Source organism: Grampus griseus (genome assembly GCF_964374135.1).
Source record: "Grampus griseus genome assembly, chromosome: 12".
NCBI classification, from domain to species: Eukaryota; Metazoa; Chordata; class Mammalia; order Artiodactyla; family Delphinidae; genus Grampus; species Grampus griseus.
The window spans coordinates 50,536,967-50,560,486 of record NC_139006.1 but is presented as its reverse complement, the minus strand read 5'-3'; the positions used below and the strand labels follow the sequence as shown (position 1 = coordinate 50,560,486).

The 23,520-nt window shown below is 45.5% G+C and overlaps 1 protein-coding gene across 1 annotated transcript; it reads left to right on the top strand.

The window, feature by feature from the left end:
- Positions 1-700: 700 nt before the first annotated feature.
- INO80C (INO80 complex subunit C) lies at positions 701-22,743 on the top strand. Its single transcript, XM_082668327.1, has 5 exons — positions 701-977; positions 15,472-15,582; positions 16,537-16,648; positions 17,397-17,464; positions 22,406-22,743. The coding sequence occupies exons 1-5, from the start codon at positions 822-824 to the stop codon at positions 22,535-22,537; spliced, it is 579 nt and encodes a 192-aa protein (XP_082524453.1). The 5' UTR covers positions 701-821; the 3' UTR covers positions 22,538-22,743.
- Positions 22,744-23,520: the final 777 nt, after the last annotated feature.

Below are 23,520 nucleotides of genomic sequence, written 5' to 3'. Positions count from 1 at the left end.
TGGAAAAGAAAAGTAAGCAAAACATAACTGGCCTTCCCCTTTTAGAGCTTACTTCTAGCAGAAACCAAATGAGAAAGGAACCAACCAATTATAAACCATGTAATTTATGTCACGAAGATTTGAAGAAGTACAGAGTATCATGTGGCAAATAACAAGAGGGAGGGGTGTTCCACTGAAGTTCATAAATAGGTTTTAGCAGATTTGTGAACTGCTGAAATCTGTATGTAAAATTTTGTCTGTGCCTGTATAATTTGGGGGGGGCAGAAAGGGGAGCTGAGATGCTCAAAGGGGTCCGTGACCCCTTCAAGGTTAAGAACCACTCTACCGTTCAAATCCATCTGGGCACCAGGGTACACAAACTTGTGCGCGACAAGGCCGCGACTAAGGGGAATGCTGGCAGTCTGGCGGTCTGTCTAGTCCACAGAGAATGACCTTACCTTTACACTTAGAGACATCAAAAGCGATCAATCTTCTGACTTAACGTGAGAAGAGACAACGTGGTGATTAACTTTTTAAAAATCCAGTTGTTTTAAAAAGATCACGGGATGTTCTAATCCTCAATCCCTGGGGACGTCCAAGCACGTGCCCGGGCCCGAGCTTGTGAACAGCAGCACTCCGCCCGCCAGACACCCTCCCGCCCGGAAGGAAGAGACAGCTCCGAGCTCCGCCTTTTACATTTGGCCGAGAGAAGTCAACGAAAGCTTTCGGAGTCCAGGCCGGGTTTTCAAAAGCATTAAGACGGAAGTAACGGCGGGCCGGAAGTTCCAGGGCCTGCACTGGGACCAAGTCGGGAGGGGGTAGGAGGAAGACTCGGGGTAGGAATGGCGGCTCAAATTCCAATTGTGGCCACCACTTCCACTCCGGGGATAGCCCGGAACAGCAAGAAGAGGCCGGCCAGTCCTTTCCACAACGGCAGCAGCGCCGGGGGCTATACCGCCAGTAAGAAGAAAAAAGTGTCCGCCTCTGGCTTTGCGCAGGTACGCTGTCACTCCCCTAGTCTGCACGTTGCCGGGGCGGAGAGCGCGTGCGCCGGGCTGCGGGGCGGGGCACTGGGAGGCGGGGCGCCTCGCGTGGGCGGGGCCCTGCAGTCGTACCTCTTGGGTAAACGCAGGTGCCTGGTGCAAATGAAACATTTTTTCCCCTTAGTTTGCATACGTGGAGTTTGGTTAAAGAATGACCCGCGTTGCATTGTCCATGAGGAGAACTGGGAGGTGGGGAGGTTGTTATTGCCTTACTAGTAGGGACGCCCCTTCCCGTCGGGGTCGCGATTAGAGCGAGGCTCGGGACTTCTCTTTATGTGAGTTTCAGTCAACCAGAAGTTCTCCTGTCTCACCTTCGTCCATTCTGCAGACATTTACCGAGTGCCTGTGAGGTGCAGAGCGCCCTAATAAACGGTGTGGAGGAACACAAAGATGTATTGATACAGATGATTTCCCTCATCCTCAGACAAGTGCTTTTTTGACCCTCAGTTTCCCTGTCCCAAAGTGGATTTGGTCTTACCTCATGCGGTTGTTATAAGGATTCAATGAGATCATGGTCCTAAGCTCTGAGCACAGCGCCTGGCACAGACTTCACAGCATCTGGGAGATCGGGGCTCTGCAATTGCTTCATTTTATTTAAAGCAATGAGAAAGCAAAGATGGAGTGTGTTATTTTGTGCTCTCCAACACATGGCGTGGCATCCTAAACCCAGAACGACATTCTAGAGATATTAACTGTCTATGGCTTCCTCCGTCAATAATTGGTAGTGCATTTTTTTCCTTTTAAAATACTTTATTGATGTATGATTTGCATACAGTACAATGCCCAAATCTTAAGAATAGTGATCAATGACTTTACATATGTATCCACCGATGTGGCCACCATCCAGATTAAGATAGAGAGCATTTCCAAGAGCCCCAGAATATTCCCTGGTGACCCTTTCCAGTTAGTACTCTCTTCCCTCCCTGCCAGAGGTAACCAGTACTCTGACATCTCTCACCATAGATTGACTTTGCGTTTTTGAGCAGAATATAAATGGAATCATACAGCATATTCTCTTGTGTCTGTTTGGACTTCTCTGTGAAAAAAATGTTTGTGAGAGTTATTCATTCATTCATGTTATTACCTGTATCAGTACATAGAGTATATTGTGTAAATATACCACAACTGATGGACATTTGAGTTGTTTACAGTTTTTGCTCTTATGCATAAGCTGTTCTGAACATTCCTAAAAATCTGGGTAGATACATGCTTTCATTTCTCTTGGGTAAATGGATAGTAGTGGAATTGCTGGATCATGAGGTAGACACACATTGAACTTAGAAATTGTTAAACAGTATTTCCCAAGGTAGTTGCACTATTGTGCATTCTCAGCAGCAGAGTATGAGAGTTCCAGTTGCTCTACATCCTCAACAATACTTGGCATCAAGTCTTTAATTTTAGCCATTCTGATGGTTGTGTCATGGTATTTCTTTGTTTGAATTTTTGTGTCTCAGATTACTAATGATGTCATCACTATTTAATTTGCTTTTGACCATTCCGATACCTTCTGTGAGGTGCCTGATTTTTTTCTCATTGTGTTGTTGTTTTTTGGGGTTTTTTTTAATTGTTAATGTATAGGAGTTCTTTATATATTATCGGTTGGGGTCCTTTGCCAGATATATGCATTGCGAGTACTTTCTCCCAGTATGTGCACGGTGCATGTTGATATCCAGCTGTGCTGAGACCAAGGAATGTAGTCAGTACATATTGGGAGGAATGATTGTTTTGACCCTAAAGGTAGCATTGATCATCAGCTCCTCCACAGCAGGCTTCAGAGAGTGGACGAATGCCTTCAGGATGCTGGGAATTCCCAGTAACCCGGCTTGGTGGAAATCACAACTCTGGTGGCCTTAGAGCTCTCAGTGAGGGGACGGGCTGCCTAGGTACTCCCTGTGGGTCTTCTCCATCTCATCAGCCTCAGCGAGTCCTCAGGCTAGAAAGAGAAGGGCATTCCCTGGAAAGGTGAATTCTTTTCTTTGTTCTCCTCTTCCCAGCTGGCATTTAACTAATGAGGTATACAGTTACCTGACTCCCACCCTCAGCATCTCATGAAGAAGGAAAAAAACTTGACTTCTATCTCCAGAAAGGAGTCTTAGCTGTTTTTGTTTTTTTTTTTTCCTGCTCTAACATAGCATTCCATCCTAGTTCCCTTGTCCACAGCAAATGCAGGCATTTGCGCAATGCTGCCCTTAGGGCTGTCTGGAGTCTTCCTGAATCGACCCTTATCTGTGTTCCCTCCTCAGCCTTTCTGTCCCATTTCAATTGAGCTCAGTCAGCAAGAATTTATTTCTGTTATGTCTCCAGCAGTATGCTTAAGACATTTCAAGGGATTATAGCTTGTCCCTGCCATCCCAAAATCCTTCCAGGAGGAGAGAATGACCTACACATATTGTATTAGTTTTCTATTGCTGTCGTAACAAATGACCACAAATTTAGTAGCTTAAGTAACACCTATGAGTTCCTGGTTCTGTAGGTCAGAAGTCCTGGCACAACAAGAGTGGTTTGGTTCCCTGCTCAGGGTGTCACCAAGCTGAAATCAAAGAGTTGGCTGGGCTAGTTTGTTGCCTGGATGCTCTGGGGGAAAATCTTTTTTTGAGGCTCACTCAGGTTGTTGGCAGAATTCAGTTCTTTGCAGTGGTAGGGCTGAGGTCCCTGTCTCCTTGCTGTCGATTTGTCACTGTCCACATTCCTAGCCACATGGCCTCCTCCATCTTTATTTATTTATTTATTCATTATTATTGGGGTCTAGTTGCTTTACAATGTTGTGTTAGTTTCTGCTGTACAATGAAGTGAATCAGCTATATGTATACCTATATCCCCTCCCTCTTGGACCTCCCTCCCACCCTCTCCCCTTCCCACCCATCTAGGTCACCACAGAGCACCCGGCTGAGCTCCCTGAGCTATACAGCAGGTTCCCACTAGCTATCTATTTTACACATGGTAGTGTATATATGTCAATCCCAATCTCCCAACTCATCCCACCCCACTTCTCCACACCCCGTGTCCACACTTCCATTTTCTACGTCTGCATCTCTATTCCTGCCCCACAAATAGGCTCCTCTGTACCCTTTTTCTAGATTCCACATATATGCCTTAATATACGATATTTGTTTTTCTCTTTATGACTTACTTCACTCTGTATGACAGACTCTGGGTCCATCCACGTCGCTACAAATGACCCAGTCTCGTTCCTTTTTATGGCTGAGTAATATTCCATTGTATATATGTACCACATCTTCTTTATCTGTGAAGCCAGCTGTGGAGAATCTCTTTTGTGTCTAATCTCTCTCACACCTCAAATGTCTCTGACTTCTCTTGTCTCTGACTCTTTAGAGAGCTTGTGTGATTAGGGCAGGCCCACCAGGATAGTCTCTTGTTTAAGATCAGCTGACTTGAGACCTTAATTATATGTCAAATATAAGATATATATTGCAAATCCCTTAAATATATCTCAGATCCCTTCACAGTGGTATGTACATTAGTGGTGCATTTGCTTAAAAATGGGGAGAAGGTGTGTGTACACCAGAGGCCGGGAATCTTAAGGGCCATCTCTGAATTCTACCTATCACATATCTGAAACAGTTAGGAAAATCTCGTCATTTCTAACCATGTCCCAAAGCCGATTATAGGTCTTCTCTTAGTGGTGGGACACAGGAAGATGAGGATTCAGCATAGGTGATGTCCATCAGAGAAGGAGAGGTGGGGAGGGAGAAGCGGGACTCGAGGTGGCCTTTGAGGGGTGGTGGGTTTGGATGGGGAAGGCCTTCCAGAGTCGGCACCGTGTACATGTATGAGTTTGCTCAAGTTTTCATCAGTGAGAAATGAGTGGGTTTTTTAATATAAATGATTGTAGTTCTTGAGTTAAAAGGGACTTTAGAGATCTTTCAGTATCGAAATTTCAGTAGTTTCTGCTATTTTGTGTCTTACAAAAAAGCAGTGTCTGTAAAACTTTCATGGGATTTAAAAATTTATAAAGGACATTTACATAGACATTAGAGTGCTTTTTGAAATTGGTGAAGATAACTCGATGGATTCTTAAGGTGGGTTTTACTTTCCAGAATGTGCATGCTATTTCTAAAGAAAATTGAGTGACTAGATGAAATTTAGAGGGCTTTCTGCTTGGAAGTCCTCAGGGGTTGAAGGGAATATTTTTGATCTAAAAGTATTCTGAGCAAAGCATTTATAGACGTCTCCTTTATGTCAACCCTAGAAAATGGTATTAAATAGTTTAACAGGACTAAAACAATATTGTTTTATTATTCCATCAAGATGAATCTTTAGTTCAACAGAAATTATTGGTGTTTATGCTTGCTAAGTTGTACACATTGTCACAGAATTACAATTCTGTGTTTGGATTTATATTTTCAGTATAAGTAATATAGTTATTGATTAATTACATCATAATCTGGAAAGTGCCATCTCCCATCCATTCTGGTCACGATATTTTGAAAATGATTAGTGTTAACTTGGGCTGGAGAACAGATACACTGTGCTGTGCTAAAGTGAAAGAAGTCATGATAAATAATAATAATATTTAGTGGGCATTTAGTGTGTACCAAATGTTGTTCTAGGCACCTTCTAAGTACTATCTCATTTAATTCTCTGTGAATTGTTATTCTGCAGGTAAAAAGACAGGAGCATAGAGAAGTTAAGTAACTTTTCCATGGTCACACAGCTAACAGGTTCGTAGGGTCAGTATTGGGACCCAGACAGACCGTCCAGAGTCCACATTTTTTTCTCTTGACTGCCTCTCTTAATATCACTCTTACCAGTCTCTACCTTAGAAGATGTAATTGGATCTCTAATGTAACCAAATCCAAGGTGCAGAGAAAAGCTTTGTGGGGGAATTTTATTAGCTCAATACAGGGCATTTTAGACTTTGCAAGTGCCTATTCAAGTTAATAAAATCTACAGAGAAACCTAATTGACCTATAGACTGAGTGTTACCTAACAGGCTGATTTGTGATGGTGAAGCAGTTAGCAAAGCATCTAAATAAGTTGAGAGGCAGCAGTTGCTTCTTTAGAAGGTTAGTGCAGAGTGCAGGTGATGGTACAATCTTCTGTAATTGGAGGCATCCAGAGAACACTGGACTGATTTGATGTATTCATCTAAAAAATAATCATTCTACCCCACCTTTTAAAAAAATCATGATAATGTTAGTTTTCTTTTTTCTATTTTTAAAGTGGACACAAAACGTCAGCCAGTCTTCTTCCCCCAAAATTATTATAATTTGTGTTTTCTACGTGTTGATATAGTTTTCCAGAAACTGTATTTGGTGTATAACATTGCATGCCCTGCTTTTCACTTAACACTGTTTTCTTTTTGTTTGTTTGTTTTTGGTTGCACCACACAACATATGGGATGTGGGATCTTAGTTCCACGACCAGGGATCGAACCTGTGCCCCCTACCCTGGAAGTGCAGAGTCTTAACCACTGGACCGCCAGGGAAGTCCCACTTAGCACTGTTTCTTGACCCTTTCTCTATGTTGATAGTCTTCTCAAGGAATTAAGTGCTTTTAATTGACTTGATCGAATGTTAGGTTGCATCTCACTTTTTTGGTGTTTCAAGTAACCCTACAGTAACCCTGCAGTTTTAGACTAGGGTCAGGTATTTGAATCTAGACTACTATTAGATAGATGTAACGGGGCATTGGATTCATGAATGATAAGACAGAGGACATTTGTCTCCCTTCTGTGTAACCACAGACAGAAGGCCCCCTTTCAGTCTGAGTCAGGGCCCTGCAGGCTGCCAAGGAGACACGAAGTGGTGCATTTGGGCCTGGTCGGGCGAGCTGAGGCCTTGCTGACTCTGGAGCAGTCCTTTGATGGCGGGCCGGGTTCCTCTTCCTTGGGGCTTAATCAGTTCTTTTCGTGCTGCAAAGAGGGGACAGCCCTTAGGGCCGGGCCTCATTCCTTTCCTCTGATCTCAGGGCTTTTGTGTCTTGGGGCAGGACAGTTCAGCTCCTAAAGTCTCTTAGTGTGAATAATGGTTTAGTAACATGGAAACTATACATCATTTCAGATTGTACTTCACTGCAGCCCAGCCTCACAGACTTGAACCTCCCCTTGACAGTACGTCTCTCCCTCTCATCCCATCACTAACAGACCCGAGCGTCCAGCTTGGCTGAAGCCCAGGGGAGGGGAAGAACGAGGGCGCAGTACCATGGAGGGTGGGTTTAAAGAGGAAAGAAAAGCAGAAAACCCCGCTCAGGGCCCGGAGTCGGGTGTTCTTTTGCATCTGGTCAGAGAGGGAAGCAAGCCTTCACTGTTGCAGAGGGAGCAAGTGGCCCCAGGTTGACGTGGCCTAGCTGGTGTCAGGATGGCATCCTTTCCGTCCCATCCTCAGCGTGACTCCTCAGCGGGGGTTTGGCCTGCTGATGAGGGAGGAGATAAGGATGGGGTGACCAGACGAACAGGAGGGTTCGGTTGTGGAAGTCAGCGCTTGAGCGCATCACCCTCACCCGCTTCTTGCTGCTGGAGCGGCTGATGCGGACTCCCGACCCTCTCTTCCCATTGCCTCCCGTCCTCTGTCCGCTGGCATGTCCTCTCCCGGGGGCGGGCGCCCAGACCTGCCAACCCATGTGGGCTGCAAGGCACCTACTTTCCTCCGCTGCCTCTGGGGCCGCACCCCTGCCCAAGTCCAGCGAGGTGTTCCTGTTGCATCCCCCTGGGTCTCCCGGGACCTGGGAGCAAACAGCCGACCTCAAAGGATGCCCTTGTTCCCTCCCGGGATTTCACTGTGCACCCGGCGCCTTTGAGCCCCCCACTAGGAGTCAGGGAAGAAGCAGACGGAGAGAGGGAGGAACGCAGGCTGTTCTGGCCCACGAGATAAAGCCGACGTCCCTGCTGAGGACGGTGGCCTGCAACCCAGGCGTGTTCCATGGGTAGTTCTGGAATCACCATAGGAGGCCTTGGGGCCTGGTTCTTCGTTTCCCTCTAGTATCTCCTCTTTGCTTCTGAACACTTCCGTTTGTTTATTTTCTCCCAGATGGAAACAACATTATGTAAGCAGTGATTTTCTTTATGAAAAACTCAAATGAAGTTGAAACTTACAGTGGATCTGGCCCTGGGAAACCTCTTTCACATTCCACCTGTTTTTCCTGAGTTGGCCCTGGCTGGCTTGGCTTTTCTGCTCTGACGTGATGCTCACTGCATAGTTAGCAGGGTTGTTTTTCCCTCTCTCCCTTAACTTAGGCTGCCCTGGAGGCCCAGCCTCCTGGCAGCCCCCACCCACCGGACTGCTCCTCGCCGGTGTCTTGCTGTGCCCTTGTGAATTGTCAGATTCCTGGGGAAAACAGCCCCTATCCTTCTTCTGACACTGGCAGGTGGCCTGCTCACCTCACAGGCCTTCCAGCTAGTGGGCACCTCTTTTTTTTTTTTTTTTTTTTTTTGTGGTACACGGGCCTCTCACTGCTGTGGCCTCTCCCGTTGCGGGGCACAGGCTCCGGACGCGCAGGCTCAGCGGCCATGGCTCACGGGCCTAGCCGCTCCGTGGCACGTGGGATCTTCCTGGACCGGGGCACGAACCAATGTCCCCTGCATCGGCAGGCGGACTCTCAACCACTGTGCCACCAGGGAAGCCCGCCACCACCTCCTGACAGAGCAGGTCCCTGTCACTCTTCTCCATCTGCATGCCAGCCATTGCTTCCTCCCCAGGGCCCGTGGCTCATTCGCTGTTAGGTTGGCAGCTGGCTGTGTGCAGGGGAGGGTCTCACATGGCCACTGTATTTTTTTAATCCTCTAAATATTTTAGTGTGGATTTCCTAAAACCAAAGGCATTCTCTTACATATATAACAGCAGTACAGTGGTCAAATTTAGGGAATGAACGTTGAAGCGACACTGATACCTCATATACAGACCTTATTCTCATCCTTTGTCTGGTCCAGGATCCAGCCTAGGCTCACACTTTGCACTTGGTTGTCATGTCTTTTTAGCCTCCTGTCATGTGGAACAGTCTTTATCTTTCATGACCATGACACTTCTGAAAAGCATGGCTCATTGTTTCATAGACTCTTCCTCAGTTCGGGCTTGTCTGATATTTCCTCGTGATTAGATTTGGGTGATACATTTTGGCAGGAGCAGAGAAGGATGCTGTTCCCTTCTCCGCGCTTCATGTCGTGGAACTTGATGTCGATCCATCCCGTTGCGGGTGATGTGTCTGTGAGCACTTAGTAAGTCAGTGTCTGCCAGTTTTCTCCACTATGAGGTTATTGTGTTCCTGTTTGTATTAAAGTATCAGTGTCTTGAGACTGTGTATATCCTGTTTCTCTTCACACTTTTGCCAACCACTTTTAGTGTCTGTTGATGGTTCCTGCCTGCAACAGTTATTATAGTGGTGGTTGCCAAACGGTGATTTTCTAATTCCTTCTTTCCTTCTACAGTTATTAGAATCCTGCTGTGAGCAAGAGCTTTCTCTTCTCTCCCATTTCCTTTGCATTCTTACAATCAGTGTTTGTATTCGTCCATTCTCATTTTGTTCTCTGGGTCACAATCCATTACTAGCCTTCTTCATTCAGTCTTTCATACATTTATTTGTTTGTTTATTTGTAACAGCTTTATTGAGATATAATTTGTATACCGTAAAATTCACGCCTTTAGAAGGTACAGTTCAGTGGTTTATAATAAATTTACTGAGTTGTGCTACCATCACTACTATCTTATTGTCGAATATTTCCATGACCGCCCAAAGCAACCCCCTCCCCATTACCAGTCACTCCCCATTCCCCTGTCCTGCCAGCTCCTGATAAACCCCTCATCTACTTTCTACCTCTATGAATTTGACTACTTTAGGTACCTCAGATAAGTGGAATCATACAATATGTGGCTTTTTGTGTCTGGCTTCTTTCAGTTAGCATAATATAGTCAAGGTTTATCCATGTTGTAGCATGTGTCAGTACTTCATTCCTTCTTACAGTTGAATAATACTCCATTGTATGGACAAGCCACAGTTTGTTTATGCATTCATTAGTTGATGGACATTTAGGTTATTTATGCTTTTGAGCTATTATGAATAACGCTTCTATGACTATTTATATATGGATTTTTGCATAGACATATGTTTTCAGTTCTCTTGGGTATATACCTAGGAGTTGAATTTGGGGGTCATATGATAATTCTATGTTTAACATTTTGAGGACCCAGCAGACTGTTGTTTTTTTTATTACATCTTTATTGGAGTATAATTGCTCTACAATGTTGTGTTAGTTTCTGCTTTATAACAAAGTGAATCAGCTATATGTATACATATATCCCCATATTCCCTCCCTCTTGCGTCTCCCTCCCACCTTCCCTATCCCACCCCTCTAGGTGGTCACAAAGCACCAAGCTGATCTCCCTGTGCTATGCAGCTGCTTCCCACTAGCTATCTATTTTACGTTTGGTAGTGTATATATGTCCATGCCACTCTCTCACTTCATCCCAGCTTACCCTCTACCCGCCTGCCCCCCCACCCCGTGTCCTCAAGTCCATTCTCTACGTCTGTGTCTTTATTTCTGTCCTGCCCCTAGTTTCATCAGAACCAATTTTTTTTAGATTCCATATATATGTGTTAGCACACAGTTTCTGTTTTTCTCTTTCTGACTTACGTCACTCTGTATGACAGACTCTAGGTCCATCCACCTCACTACAAATAACTCAATTTCATATCTTTTTATGGCTGAGTAATATTCCATTGTATATATGTGCCACATCTTCTTTATCCATTCATCTCTCGATGGACACTTAGGTTGCTTCCATGCCCTGGCTATTGTAAATAGTGCCAGGAGACTGTTTTTCAAAGTGATTGCACCCTTTTACATTCTCACAAGCAATGTATGAGGGTTCTAGTTTCTCCACATCCTCACCAACACATTATTATGTCCTTGAGTGTAGCCATCCTAGTGGGTGTGAAGTGATATCTCATTGTGGTTTTGATTTCTATTTCCCTACTGACTCATGATGTTGAGCAAATTGTCCAGATTTGGCCAGTGGGAACCTCTTCAAACTGACTCCTATGTTCTTTAATTTACACCCATCACTTTTCGAGTGCTGTAATGGACTTGAACTGTGTCCCTTCAAGGTTCATATGTTAAAGTCCTAACCCCCAGTATGCCTCAGAATGTTACTGTATTTAGAAATAATGCCGTTAAGGAGGTAATTAAGGTTAAATGAGGTCATAAGGGTGGAGCCCTAATTCAGTATGACTGGTATCCTTATAAGAAGAGGGAAAGGGATGGGGTGGGGAGGGCGTGTATACAGAGAAAAGACCATGTGAGGACACAGTGAGAAGATGGCCATCCACAAGCCAAAGAGATAGATCTCATAGAGAACAGACTTGTGGTTGCCAGGGGACGGGGTGGGGGGAGGATGGGTTGGGAGTTTGGGGTTAGCAGGTGCAAACTATTATATATAGAATGGATAAACAACAAGGTCCTACTGTATAGCACAGAGAACTATACTCAATATCCTGTGATAAACTGTAGTGGAAAAGAATATGAAAAAGAATGTATATATATGTATAATTGAGTCACTTTGTTGTACTGCAGAAATTAATACAACATTGTAAATCAACTATACTTCAATAAGATAAAATTTTAAAAAACAATTTTAAAAAAAGAGAGAGAGAGACAGGTCTCAGGAAAACCCAACCCTGCTGACACCTTGATCTTGAACTTCTAGTCTCCAGAACTGTAAGAAAATAAGTTTCTGTTATTTAAACCACCCAGTCTGTGGTATTTTGTTAGGCAGCTCTAGCAAACTGATACAAGCGTTTTCTTACTTTCTGGCGCCACAAGGCTCATCTTGTACTTCCCTGCCCCAGCCCTGGAATCAGCCATTTCTTCAAAGATTACTAGTTCTTGGAGAACAATATTTAGAAACCAGGATCTATACCTGGTGTCCCTATTGTTTATTGTTCCCAGCCATCTCCATGGAAGAGCTAGGAAATGTAGGGGTGTGTGTGTGTGTGTGTGTGTGTGTGTGTAAGCACCCCCCATGCTTTGACATCATATAGAATTTAAGAAACTCATGAGGCTAATGATAGTCTATTATATTTACCCCAGTTTTTTTCACTCATTCCATTGTTCCCCTTTTCTTTCTGAAGTTCCCAGTCTTCTGTTATTGTTTTTTTATGTTTTCATAACAGTAGGTGATATCTGGACTTTTCAGTGCCATTGGATATGAGTTTCAGGAAACACTGAGCCTGGATCACTTAATGCCTCTGTATCCATTTCTGTGTTTATCTGTCTGTATATATGTTAGAAACCATGAATTCCTATTGCTGACCTGTGATTTCCATCCAATAGCACAAGGTTCATTATAGCTGCCCCTCATTCCTTATTTGCCTCATCTTAGAAGATGTGTAGTTTCAGAATTATTAACCGGTACCCTTGTGAGAAACAAACCTACCAATTGTTCCTGGTTCTTTTTGCCTCTAACCTTAGGTTATATGGTGAGAATACTATGTTCACATCACTAACGTTATTTCTCCCTTCCTCCCCTTCAGTGTGGTTGAGTTATTCATTCAAACCTCAGTTAAATTGGTTTTTGTTTGTATTCCATTTTCTCTATCTGCTGCCCGATCCTTGCTGGTTGGTTTTATTTATTTATTTGTTTGTATGTGAAAATTTAACATGGTTCAAAAGGTCAAAACTTTACAAATAACTATACTTGGAGAAGTTTACTCCTCTCTCATCCTTTCCCATCTCCCCTTCCTCCCACCCTGTTCCCTTGTGCCCTATAGGTAACCAAGCCCAGTCGTTTCTGAATTATCCTTCCTGTGTTTCTTTGGGTTTGGCCACTGCATCCCATCCAGAGACGATTCCTTACAGTGAACTCCGGAGCATACACATCTCAAATACTGATGCTGGCATGGAGTGACGCTGCGTTGTCTTATTCCTTAACTCCAGTCAGTTAATCAGTCAGTGATTATTTGGGGCTTACTCTGTGCCAGGCACTGGGTTAGATACAGGGCACGGAAGCCTGGGCCAGATGGTGAAGCAGGTTGTTCTGACCCCCTGTGCCTTCTCACCCTTGGAATCTGTCCCTTCCCTCATCTGCTCACCTCTCTCCTTTGTCTCTCCTTCTTCTGGTCTGTTGTTCCCTGCCTGTTTCACAAAGCTGTTGTTATTTCAGTGACTAACCAAGACTTAAATACTAACTATCAGTCATGTATCCAATTTATGATATTACTCTTACAAATAGTCAACACTAAATAACATTGACAACTGGCCAGAACTACTCAAGCTAACGTTGGTTACTGATTAAATGTGATGGGAAAAATCAAATCTTCCTCATCAGATTGGGTCTCTCAGGACACATGTATGTGCAGAAATACTATGACCATGAAGGAAAAATCCCAAGGGCAATAAAAAGTTGGTTATGTACAAAATGCTAAATCTAATCTTTGTTGCAAAAGTAAAACTGGCATGGACTAATCCCAATGGAAATTTTAGTGGAGCATAAATAAAAATGGAAAAAAATGGAAACTCTTTATGCTTACAGAAAATGACTCCATGGATTCTGGACCAGAAAATACAAAATACAGGAGGGAGGGGTGCAAGAGGGGAGGCTGGAGAGGAGGCCAGGGGGCCAGACTTGTGCCTAATTCCCAGGGCAGTGGGAAGCACTGATGAGCTGTAATAGGGGAGTTACGTCAAGTTTACATTTAGAAGTGTGTCGCTGAGTGTGCTGTAGAAAACGGAGAGGGCAAGATGTGTGCTTCTGAGGCCCTCCCCTGAACCCCAGAGCTGAGGAAGGGCCAGATAAAGGCAAAGGACTGGGGAGGGAGGGGAGGATAGGAAAAGAAAGAGAGAGGGAACTGTAGCTATAGATGGTGGGAAAAGGTTGCGAAATTGGAGGCGTCTTAGTTCTTAGAGAGCTAGGCCTTGGAGGGGAGAAAAGTTAGGAAAGACCGTGAATAGGGAGAGGATAAGGTGAGGGGCAGTCCAGATAGAAGAAGGGTTGTGGGCAGAGGAGAGGGAGCACAGACCCACAGGAGAGACCCTGGAGAGGAGTCTCGGAAGGTGTGTGAGAAGAAACTGTTCGGGGAACTATTGCAGCAGGGTGGGTGGTCCCTGTCTCCTCCACCCCCCAGAACTCTCATACACTCCTGCTGGGAGTGTCAAAGAGTGCAGCTGTTTAGGGAAATGATCTGTCAGTTTCTCATAAAGTTTATTCACCCTATAACCCTTTCCACTAGTAGGTATTTACCCAGGAGAAGTAAAGACACATGTCCACATAAAGACTTGTACAGAATGTTCACAGCAGCTTTGTTTATAATAGCTGAAGACTGAAAATGACCCACATTTCATCAACAAGAAAATGGACAGACACATTGTGGTACATCCATACAGCGGAATACCGCTCTGCTGAATGGTATACAAATTCTGTGAGACAATCTACCAATCTATGCAGCGACATGGACAAACCTCAGAAACTTTATGCTGAGCTAAAGAAGCCAAACACAGCAAACAGTACATGCTGTCGGATTCCACTCATATAAATTTCTAGAACAGGCCAAAGTAACGTGGTGGAAATAGAACAGTGGCTGCCTGACGTTGGAAGGTATTGACTAGGAAGGGGCATGAGGGCACTTTCTGAGATGATGGAAATATTCTGCCTCGTTAGGGACCTGGATTACACAAGTGGAAGCATTTGGCAAAACTCATGAAACGTACACTTAAGATCTGCACATTTCACTGTATATAAATTATATATCAATTATAAAACAGTCTATTGCGGTCTGGGAAGATTGGAAGTAGCATTACAAATCAGAAGTGATGTCTTCCTTTGGCTTGTATTTTCTTCCTGATTCTTGGCTTCAAAGGTTTTTTGTTTTAAAGTGCATTAGCCTGCTTGTCAGGGCGCTCTCTGCCGCAGCCAGGTGACCGTGGCCCCCAGCCTGCTCTCCCTTTATTCTCCGTGCTCAGAATGCCCACAACCTGTTGTGCCCTTACGCGTACCAGCTCCATCCTGGGTTCTCCAGCCAATGAGACCCTTAAAGGGGCTGGACCTTTTTTGTCTTAATGTTTCAAGACACAATTTGACAAGATGGGCAGGAATAGGGGCCATGTGGTGTCACGGAGATGGTGGGGCCTTTTGGAATTGCCTCCACCTGGGTTTGAATCCAGAGGTAATCCCTGTGTGGCCTTGAACCCGTATACCTGAGCCTCAGTTTTCTTCTGTGTAAACTGGGGATAATAGCACCCATCTTGTAGTAGTGAGACACCTGTGCTTGGCACTCAGGGGACAGGAAGCCTGGCGGCTGGGGTCCTGGCTGCCTCTGCTGTGGCTTCTGCACAGCGGGTGCTGCTTCCAGGCTCTCCCCCGGTGCAGGCCGCCCGCTGGGGCTCTGGGCGCACCGTCTCCCCTCGCGTGTCCGGTACTGTCATCTTACGTCTTGTTGAGAGCTGAGTTAGGAAGCTCAGCTAAAGGACGCTGACCTCGTACTATTCTTATTATGTTTTAAGGGTATCAGCATGGAAGGCGTGAGTGAGAATAAAATGGTGCCCTCCGATTTTAGCACAGGACCTCTTGAAAAAGCTGCCAAACCTTTGCCATTTAAGGATCCCAACTTTGTGGTAAGCATCTAAGGTGTTTTAGAAATAAAAACCCAAACAACTGTACCTCGGCCCCTGATCTTGCTGGGCCTGCAGCCCAGGCAGCACTGGTGCCCCGTCTCCATCAGCCCAAGTCACCGCCTCCTCCACTGTGGGCTGTTGTAGGAGCGGTAGGGGCAGGAGAAGAAGGCCCTTCCTGTTGACCTCCCAGTGTGCCAGCTCCCAAGGATTTTGGTGTCCTTTGTGGAACTCATTAAAGGATACCATCTTGAGAGTGGGTCACTTCCACGATGATTGCTCACCTTCCTTCTTCATAAGATTTAGATGAGGCTTGAAATAATTAACTGAAAGAGGAGTGCTTGAGGGGTAGGATAAATTACATGATTCAGATTATACCATTGAAGTTTATTTTTCATTAATTAGCTTTGAAAATACAGCGTTAACAGTTGTAACAGATTTTTGTATTCCTTCCATTTTATTTTGTCATCGTCATAAGACAACAAAGAAAAAAAAATTCCAGAAGGCTTGCTGTGCCATGATTGAGGCTTCCTTGGGTTTTCCTGGAGCACCAGTAATTTACAAGGTGGAGACTGGCCCTCAGAAAGGAGTTTGGAGATGTGGTCATGAGTTTAAATCTAACCCTGTAGTAAATTTAAAGTAGTGGGAAATTCATGAGTGAACTCCATAAAGTAAGACCCAATAAAGGATGTGATTTTCTATGTGCATATAAAAAAATAACCTTTTGTTTCTACTCCGTCACCAACTAACTCATATGTTTTGACAATCCAAAAGCTGTGTTTTTTTATAAGTAAGATTAAAGTGTACGGTGTAATACTTTTTTAAAAAGCCTTAGGGTACACTGACTGCTGATGGAATGAGGGGTTTATTACAGTTATGAATATGCATAAATGTCAGATACTGAAGTGATCATCTCCCCTGATTTCTGTTTCTTCCAATCCGTGTTTTCGCCTCGAGCACTCTGGCCACGGTGGCGCAGCGGCTGGCAAGAAGAATAGAACCTGGAAGAACCTGAAACAGATTCTGGCTTCTGAAAGGGCACTGCCATGGCAACTGAATGATCCTAACTGTGAGCTGACTGGAACCTCCGATGTGTTTATAATGTCAGACTAGGAACTTTCTTATAACAAACCCACATTATTGTGTTTGCATTCACGTAGAAACAATTTTTAGCTTGGGAATTTTACAGTGGCATCCACATAGGGAGATTATGTGTGTATTTCCTCATAGCTGTATTCTGTGTTGAACCTGTGTGTTTGCGTTGTCATGGACGTGTGGTTTTTAGTGTCACTGTTAACATTTCGATCTGCAGCAGTAGTATGTTGCAGTATTTCCAAATCTGTGTTAACATGTTCTGCTCAACTTCCATGGAAAGTACAGGTTCGAACTTCCTTCCATCTCTTGCCCCACTGCACGTCTTTCATGGGGGTGACTCAGACGGGTGACAACTGAACTAGTCAGTTGCCTGGGTGTGGACATTCCGGTGTCTGGATGCTCAGATCCAATTAGCGGGTTGTTTGGCATCTCATCACATCAGTCCATGTAACTGGAGACAGTGAAAGTAGCTTGTGGGCAGATGAGCTTTCCCGTGGTTCTGCTGGAGGGGAGGGTCCCTGGGGACAGGGCAGAGCAGGATCTGGAGCCTGCACTTGGTCTATGACATCCTGCATTATTTCCCCAGAGAATTCTCTGAGTACTGAATCGCAAAGTAAAAAGTTCAGGAATATTATCAAGCAGTATTTTAGGAAAAAAAAAAAGGGAAAGGGTCTGAACTTTTTAAAGCCAGTTTAGTTATTTTCTTTTTTTTTTTTCCCCAGACTTCAGTATTGATGCTCCTCCGTCCTTTAAACCAGCTAAGAAGTATTCTGATGTTTCAGGTCTTCTTGTGAGTATAATTACATCTCTGTGTCTTACAACATTGAACTGAGAAGGAGATTTCACGGTACTGTCTATTTAGAAGGTGTTGGATATTGACACTGGTCCTGCCGGAGCCCGTGTACTCTGAACAGGTAATGGATTTGTGCGGAAGCATTCACTCAGTTATTTAAGAGTGGCTGCAACCTGGGGCACCCATGTGGGCAGCCTGGAGCGAGGGTTGCTCCCGAAAGCAGGAGACCTGAGTGTTAGTTTCCCTTCCTCTGCTTGTTAACTATATGAGAGAACGTGAAAGAAACAACCATTTCCCATTTTTATTGCTGAAGTTTAAAAAAAAAATCCTGCAATTTAGAGATGATTGTATTGGGTTGGCCAAAAAGTTCGTTTGGGTTTTTCCGTAAGATCTTATGGACAAACCTGAACAAATTTTTTGGCCAACCCAATACTTAAAAAAAAAAAATTAACCTTCTTTAAAGAGGCACTATGGTAGAGATAGTGATTGTCAAATTATTTTTAAGCATCAGAATCCCTTTTCCAAACGAAATCTTTTACAGAATCCCCTGGAGCCCACCTGCCCACTGTGACCCCGTGTGGATCTGGTCCTCTGCCCTTCCCCCCACTCCCCACCCCAGGGACCCCTACGGTGCTTCTAGGGAAAACAGTTTGAAAACCAGCAGTGCAGTTGGACAAGTGGGACTTGGGTAAGTCCCCGAACCTCAGTGACCCCAGAGAACCTCGTTTCCTTGTTTGCAGAATGTGGATGACGTGTGGAATTTTCTGCTCGCTTTCTTCATCCTTTTTCATTATTATTAAATTTGGAAGATGGGCTTCTTTTCATAACTGTAGAAATAATGAGACACCTCACTTTTTGAGGCTCATATACATCATTTAAATGCTTTACCTTTTTATGAAAATGTGTGCCTCCAACTTCTGTAGCACACTAAATTAATGATATTGGGAAAGATTTTTTATTATATTTTTGAAAATAATGTTAGTTTTCCTCTCTGAGTTAGTCATATGTTTTAGCTTTTCCTCCAAAGAGCACACACTCTTCAGAGTACTACAGACTTTTTAACATAGACCTTAAATATAATGATTCTAAAAAACAGGGAGAGCAGAAGCACTATAAAGTGATGTCTGTGTGTGTATGTGTGTGTCTGTGTCTGTGTGTCTGTGTTGGGTTCTTCTTTCTGCGTCCATTCATGGGCATGTATCTTTTTCGAAAGGTCCCCTGAGGGGACTTCCATTTGAGAAAAATATTATAGTCTTATGCTATCTCTTGTCTACTGCCTGAAAATAGTTGCCTCATATATTTGACCCATTTTAACAGTTGTTTATGGAAGGAGGGCTCATCTGGCACAAGTTATTCTGTTATGGCCCAAAGTGGAAATTTCTCCCTGTACCATTTTGTGCTGAGCTTGTAGAAGCCATGGTTTATGGCCAGACTTGGAGGGTGGCCCCTTAGAATGTAGCTTTATCCTCACCACTATCAGGCAGCTCATCTGCTAGTGGAGTGGTTTTCACACACTAGGAGGCATGAACATCATTTTGAGAAGCATTGTTCCAGGCCCATTTATGCCATTGGCAAAGGACTTGTCATATTATACATAACTAACCTATTGCCCCACTGTGTGTAAGAATTAAGACATTCTGAATAAACAAAGAACTCTACCAAATCATTGAAAGACAATCCCATAGAAGAATCAGCTACAAGAATATGAACAGACAATTACAAGGAGGAAATACAGATGACCAATGAGCAGATGTTCAATGATAATTAGGAAAAAGACTCATCAGGTAGGAAAGAAATGAAGACATTTGGTTATATGCCTTGTCACCAACATAGACAATGGACATCCTCCTACATGGCTGTCTTGAGGTGGGAGCCACACTGGTACACATTCTCGGGAAAACGATTGGCACTACCTATCGAGACAAAAAGGTAGAGGCCTACGACCTAGCAATTTGCCTTCCAGCCAGCTCCCTAGAGAAATATTGTGTACAAGGAGCTTCATGCAGAAGTGCTTATGAGAAAATGTGCAAATTAGCAAAATTAGCAAAATATTGGAAGCAACATAAAGTTCAACCAGTGGGGTAGGGCTGGGGGGTTCATACTATTCTGTGAGTTTGATGTATAGGTAACAACATGGGTAAACTTCCAAGATGTGGTGCAAAGCAGGATAAGTAGCATGGTACCACTTCAGTAAAACTCAATACACAGTCACAAAAAATACTGGGCACTTCTCTGGTGTGTTTGTATGTGTGTGTGAGGGTATATTTATAAACAAGGTCTGGAAGGGTGCCCACCAAGCAGCACTTTCCTCAGGGGAAGACAAAGGACTTCTGGATGGTAGATGGTAGTAAAAGGACACTTTAGTCTTATTTGCAGTGTTTTCTTTTTTTTAGAGGAGAATATGTTCACCTGTTACTTGTATAAATTAAACTTACGTAATTAAAAAGTAAAGCCGGGGGCTTCCCTGGTAGTGCAGTGGTTGAGAGTCCGCCTGCCGATGCAGGGGACACGGGTTCGTGCCCCGGTCCGGGAGGATCCCACATGCCGCGGAGCAGCTGGGTCCGTGAGCCATGGCCGCTGAGCCTGCGCGTCCGGAGCCTGTGCTCCGCAACGGGAGAGACCACAACAGTGAGAGGCCCGTGTACCGCAAAAAAAAATAAAATAAAATAAAGCCGGGCTCATGTTTACACTGACCCATCTGTTCCAGCCAGTGGCCATTTCCCCTGTGTTGGGGCCTGGCTGGAAGGGATGCAGGGTCACACCTGTGTTTAGCCCTTGTTACCAGGCTCTGGGTGAGATGGGGGAGCAGCATATACTGCCTGTCCCCCTGTAACAAGGGAGGCGTGAAAAGCCGTGTGCTGCCTGCCCTCTGGGCAGGGGGCCTTTGCTTCATTCAGGCTGGTGGGACGGAGCCCAGAGGAGGGCAGACCGCAGGAGTCCAGTTCTTTACTTGTTCATCTCTGAGGTGTCACCCAGCCTCCTTCCCTCTGTTCAGAATACTAGGTCAGGTCTGGTCCGTGCAAGTTTTTGTTTGACCTCTTTGTTGGTGCAACAGTTCTCTGTATTCCGCATTATTTGTTCAGCAGCCTTCTTGGCAGTGAGGCCTGAACTTGGGCTGGCGGGCTTGGCACAGTTTGGTGGTGGGAGTGAGGCAGCCACAGAGATGGAACCGGGCCAGGGCTGGTTCATCCATGGAGGCCAGATAATCAAAGCCAGATGCACATGCCTGCACCCCTGCTCGGAACTGCAGGGCAGCTCCCCTGCCAGATAGTACATCTAACTGCCTCATGGCCAGGAACCCTCAGAAGGGACCTGCTGCTGTTTTTCCAGTTAAGCCTTCCTTTATATGAGTGGCATGAAAGGAAATGTGGTACAGAAACGCAATATCTAGATTAAGCCAAAGGATCAAAGTTCTGTTTTAGATAGAACTTTAATTAATCTTAGCTTTTTAGGAATAATCTCATTTTCCTAACACACAGACCTCAGATACCTTAGGGAGATCCCCAGTGATGGAACTGAAGACTTTTCAGAGCATGAGAAACCCATGACTAAGTTCCCTTCAGCTTGTTGCTTCTTCACCAAGCCTCCCTCCCTCCTTAGATCCCAGCGCGTCTGGGTCCATGCAGAGACGACCAGCACTGGCGCAAACAGTCCACACCTGAGTAATTGGCTGTTACCGGTCTAGATGTTAATGGCATCTTTTATAATTTTTTAAAGGAGCTCCAAATGACTCACCCTCATGTTTTCTGTTTCAAAATCTGTAGGAGCCATGTGCCTTGAGGTAGATAGTAAGTGAATATTGTCTCCACTCTGCACGTGGGGAGAACAGACCAAAAGAGAATTTTGATATATCAGTGGGAAACAAGTTCTCTTTTCTGTGTCTCCCCATCGTTCATTGGTTTGTTCATTCACTCATCCCTCATTCATGGTAGCTGAAGGCCCACTGTGCGCTCTGCATCGCACTAGGACTCAGTACAGCCAGGATCCAGTGATAAGCAAGCCACGGGGTTCTTGCCTCGTGGAGACTCACAGCCTAGACTTCAGGCAGAGTCCCACAGATGATAAACGTAAGAGCAACAGAGGTAAGCATTCCACCGGAGACAGGGGTACTGAGGTGAACGTGAGGATAGGGTCCTGACTGCCTGTGGGCAGATAAAGCGTCCCCGATGATGCGACTTCGGGATGAGCGGGCGGTCACTGGGCAAGGAAAGGGCAAATGGGCAGGACGGGAGGGAGGCGCTTAGAGCCGGGGTGGTTGGAACCGGACGGTGGGGACACGTGGCCGAGGCAGAGGCTCGGAAGGGGGGGCCCAGGCAGGGCCTGAGGAGCTGTGCTGCGGACTTGGGCCCTTGAAAGGTTTCACGAGGAAAGACATGATCGGAGCTGCAGGTTGTAAAGATGCCCCTGGCTGCAGGTGTCAGATGGCAGCCCTTTCCAGTGGAGGAGGGTGGGTGGCCATTCCGGCACTGCAGGGTAGCCCAGGGAGCCATGGAAGTGACCTGGGGGCGGTGAGGGGGAGCAAGAGAGCAGCGCACTGGGAGTAGGTGGTGTGGGGACGGGGTGCCCCCCTGCCCCGGCCTTGGGTGACAGAGCCGGAGCATTTGTTTGAAGCAGGTGGCGTCTGAAGGCGGGGATCAGGGAAGGATGAATTCGGTTTGGACCTGTTGCTGGTAGCCCTGAGGCACCAACCACAGGAGTCCCGGTGTCTGATGTGGTTATTCACCCTTCCTCCTGTCCATACCCTGAAGCCTTTCTCAGTTCTGGGAAGACTAATGTGTCTTTGCCAAACTGAACGATTTAGCATTCTTGGTGACAGAGTCAGACGTGATGAAGACATTTTTCAGTTTCAGTAAAACAGAAAAATAATGTTTATCTTGATCTGAAATCTCAACTCTGACAACAACTTTCTGCCCTTCTCTGTGCCTGTCTCTCACCCAGGCCAGCTACACTGACCCCCAGAGCAAGCTGCGCTTCAGCACCATCGAGGAGTTTTCCTACATTCGGCGGCTGCCGTCCGACGTGGTCACGGGCTACCTGGCCCTGAGGAAGGCCACGAGCATCGTTCCCTGAGCCCGGAGAAACGGAGCATGAAGTGGAAAACTGTCTCAAAGGCAGACTTTGGACTCAAGATTTTGTTTTATGGAAACAAACTCATTCTGTCAATCTGGAAATGTCAGTGTTGGGCCTTGGAAAGCATGTTTGGCTTTAATTTAAGGAGGTTTTTGTGTTTTCCCTCCAAGTGTGATATATCCTGTTGAATTAAATTATACTTCAGTTGTTGCCCCAAGTGAAGTTGTTTGACAAGAAAATATAAAATTGTGCTTTTAATTTAACCCAAGTAACTCCTCAAACTTTTGCTTCAAAGCTGTGGACTCTTGTAACATGTTTAAAGACTCGACAGTGGGTCCTGACAATGAGGCTGAATTATTCCTGATCCCGGGGACTCCCTCTCTGAGCATGTTCCAATTTGTCCCTGATCGGAATGCTTGGAGGAGGTCCAGAATTGGGGCTGGAGAAGAGAGAACTGAGGAGCTCACCCTGTCACACTGGGTCAGTCCTCGTTCTAGGCCTTGGCCTCTGAATCAGCCTCTCTTTCCTTCCCGGCCTCCAGAACCGAGAGAGATACATCTGTTAGTTAAGCCACTGAGTGGTCTGTGGCATTTACAGCAGCCTGAGCTGACTAAACCAGCAGCCCCGGCCCCTTTCTGGAGGTGTGGGGTACGACCATCGTCACCCCTCCCAAGCAGGATGTCTGTCCTGGTACAGGATGCTGTCTGCTCCAGAACAGGGCCTGCCTCTGAGAAGAGGAGGCGCTCATGGGCGAGGAGAAGGAGACGGTACTCCAAGCTTCCCTGAGCCTCATTCCCAAAGGTCTCTGGGGGGCGACAGTGGAACCAGACCCTGGGGCTTCTGGGCCAGAGCTGCCTGTGCTTTGGGTGGCTTAGGCTCCCAGGTGCCTTTGCTTTCTGAGGGAGAGCCCCTCCTGCACCCCTCTGGGCACAGAGAAAGGAAAAACAGCTGAGAGTCAGCTGGGGGCAGCCTGCTGGGCGGGG

Excerpts from the sequence above, each read along its gene's own strand:
- INO80C (XM_082668327.1), top strand. The coding sequence starts at position 822 with ATGGCGGCTCAAATTCCAATTGTGGCCACCACTTCCACTCCGGGGATA. Across the intron at positions 16,649-17,396 it reads GCAACTGAATGATCCTAACT|ACTTCAGTATTGATGCTCCT; the intron begins GTGAGCTGACTG and ends TTTTTTCCCCAG. Across the intron at positions 17,465-22,405 it reads CTGATGTTTCAGGTCTTCTT|GCCAGCTACACTGACCCCCA; the intron begins GTGAGTATAATT and ends TCTCTCACCCAG.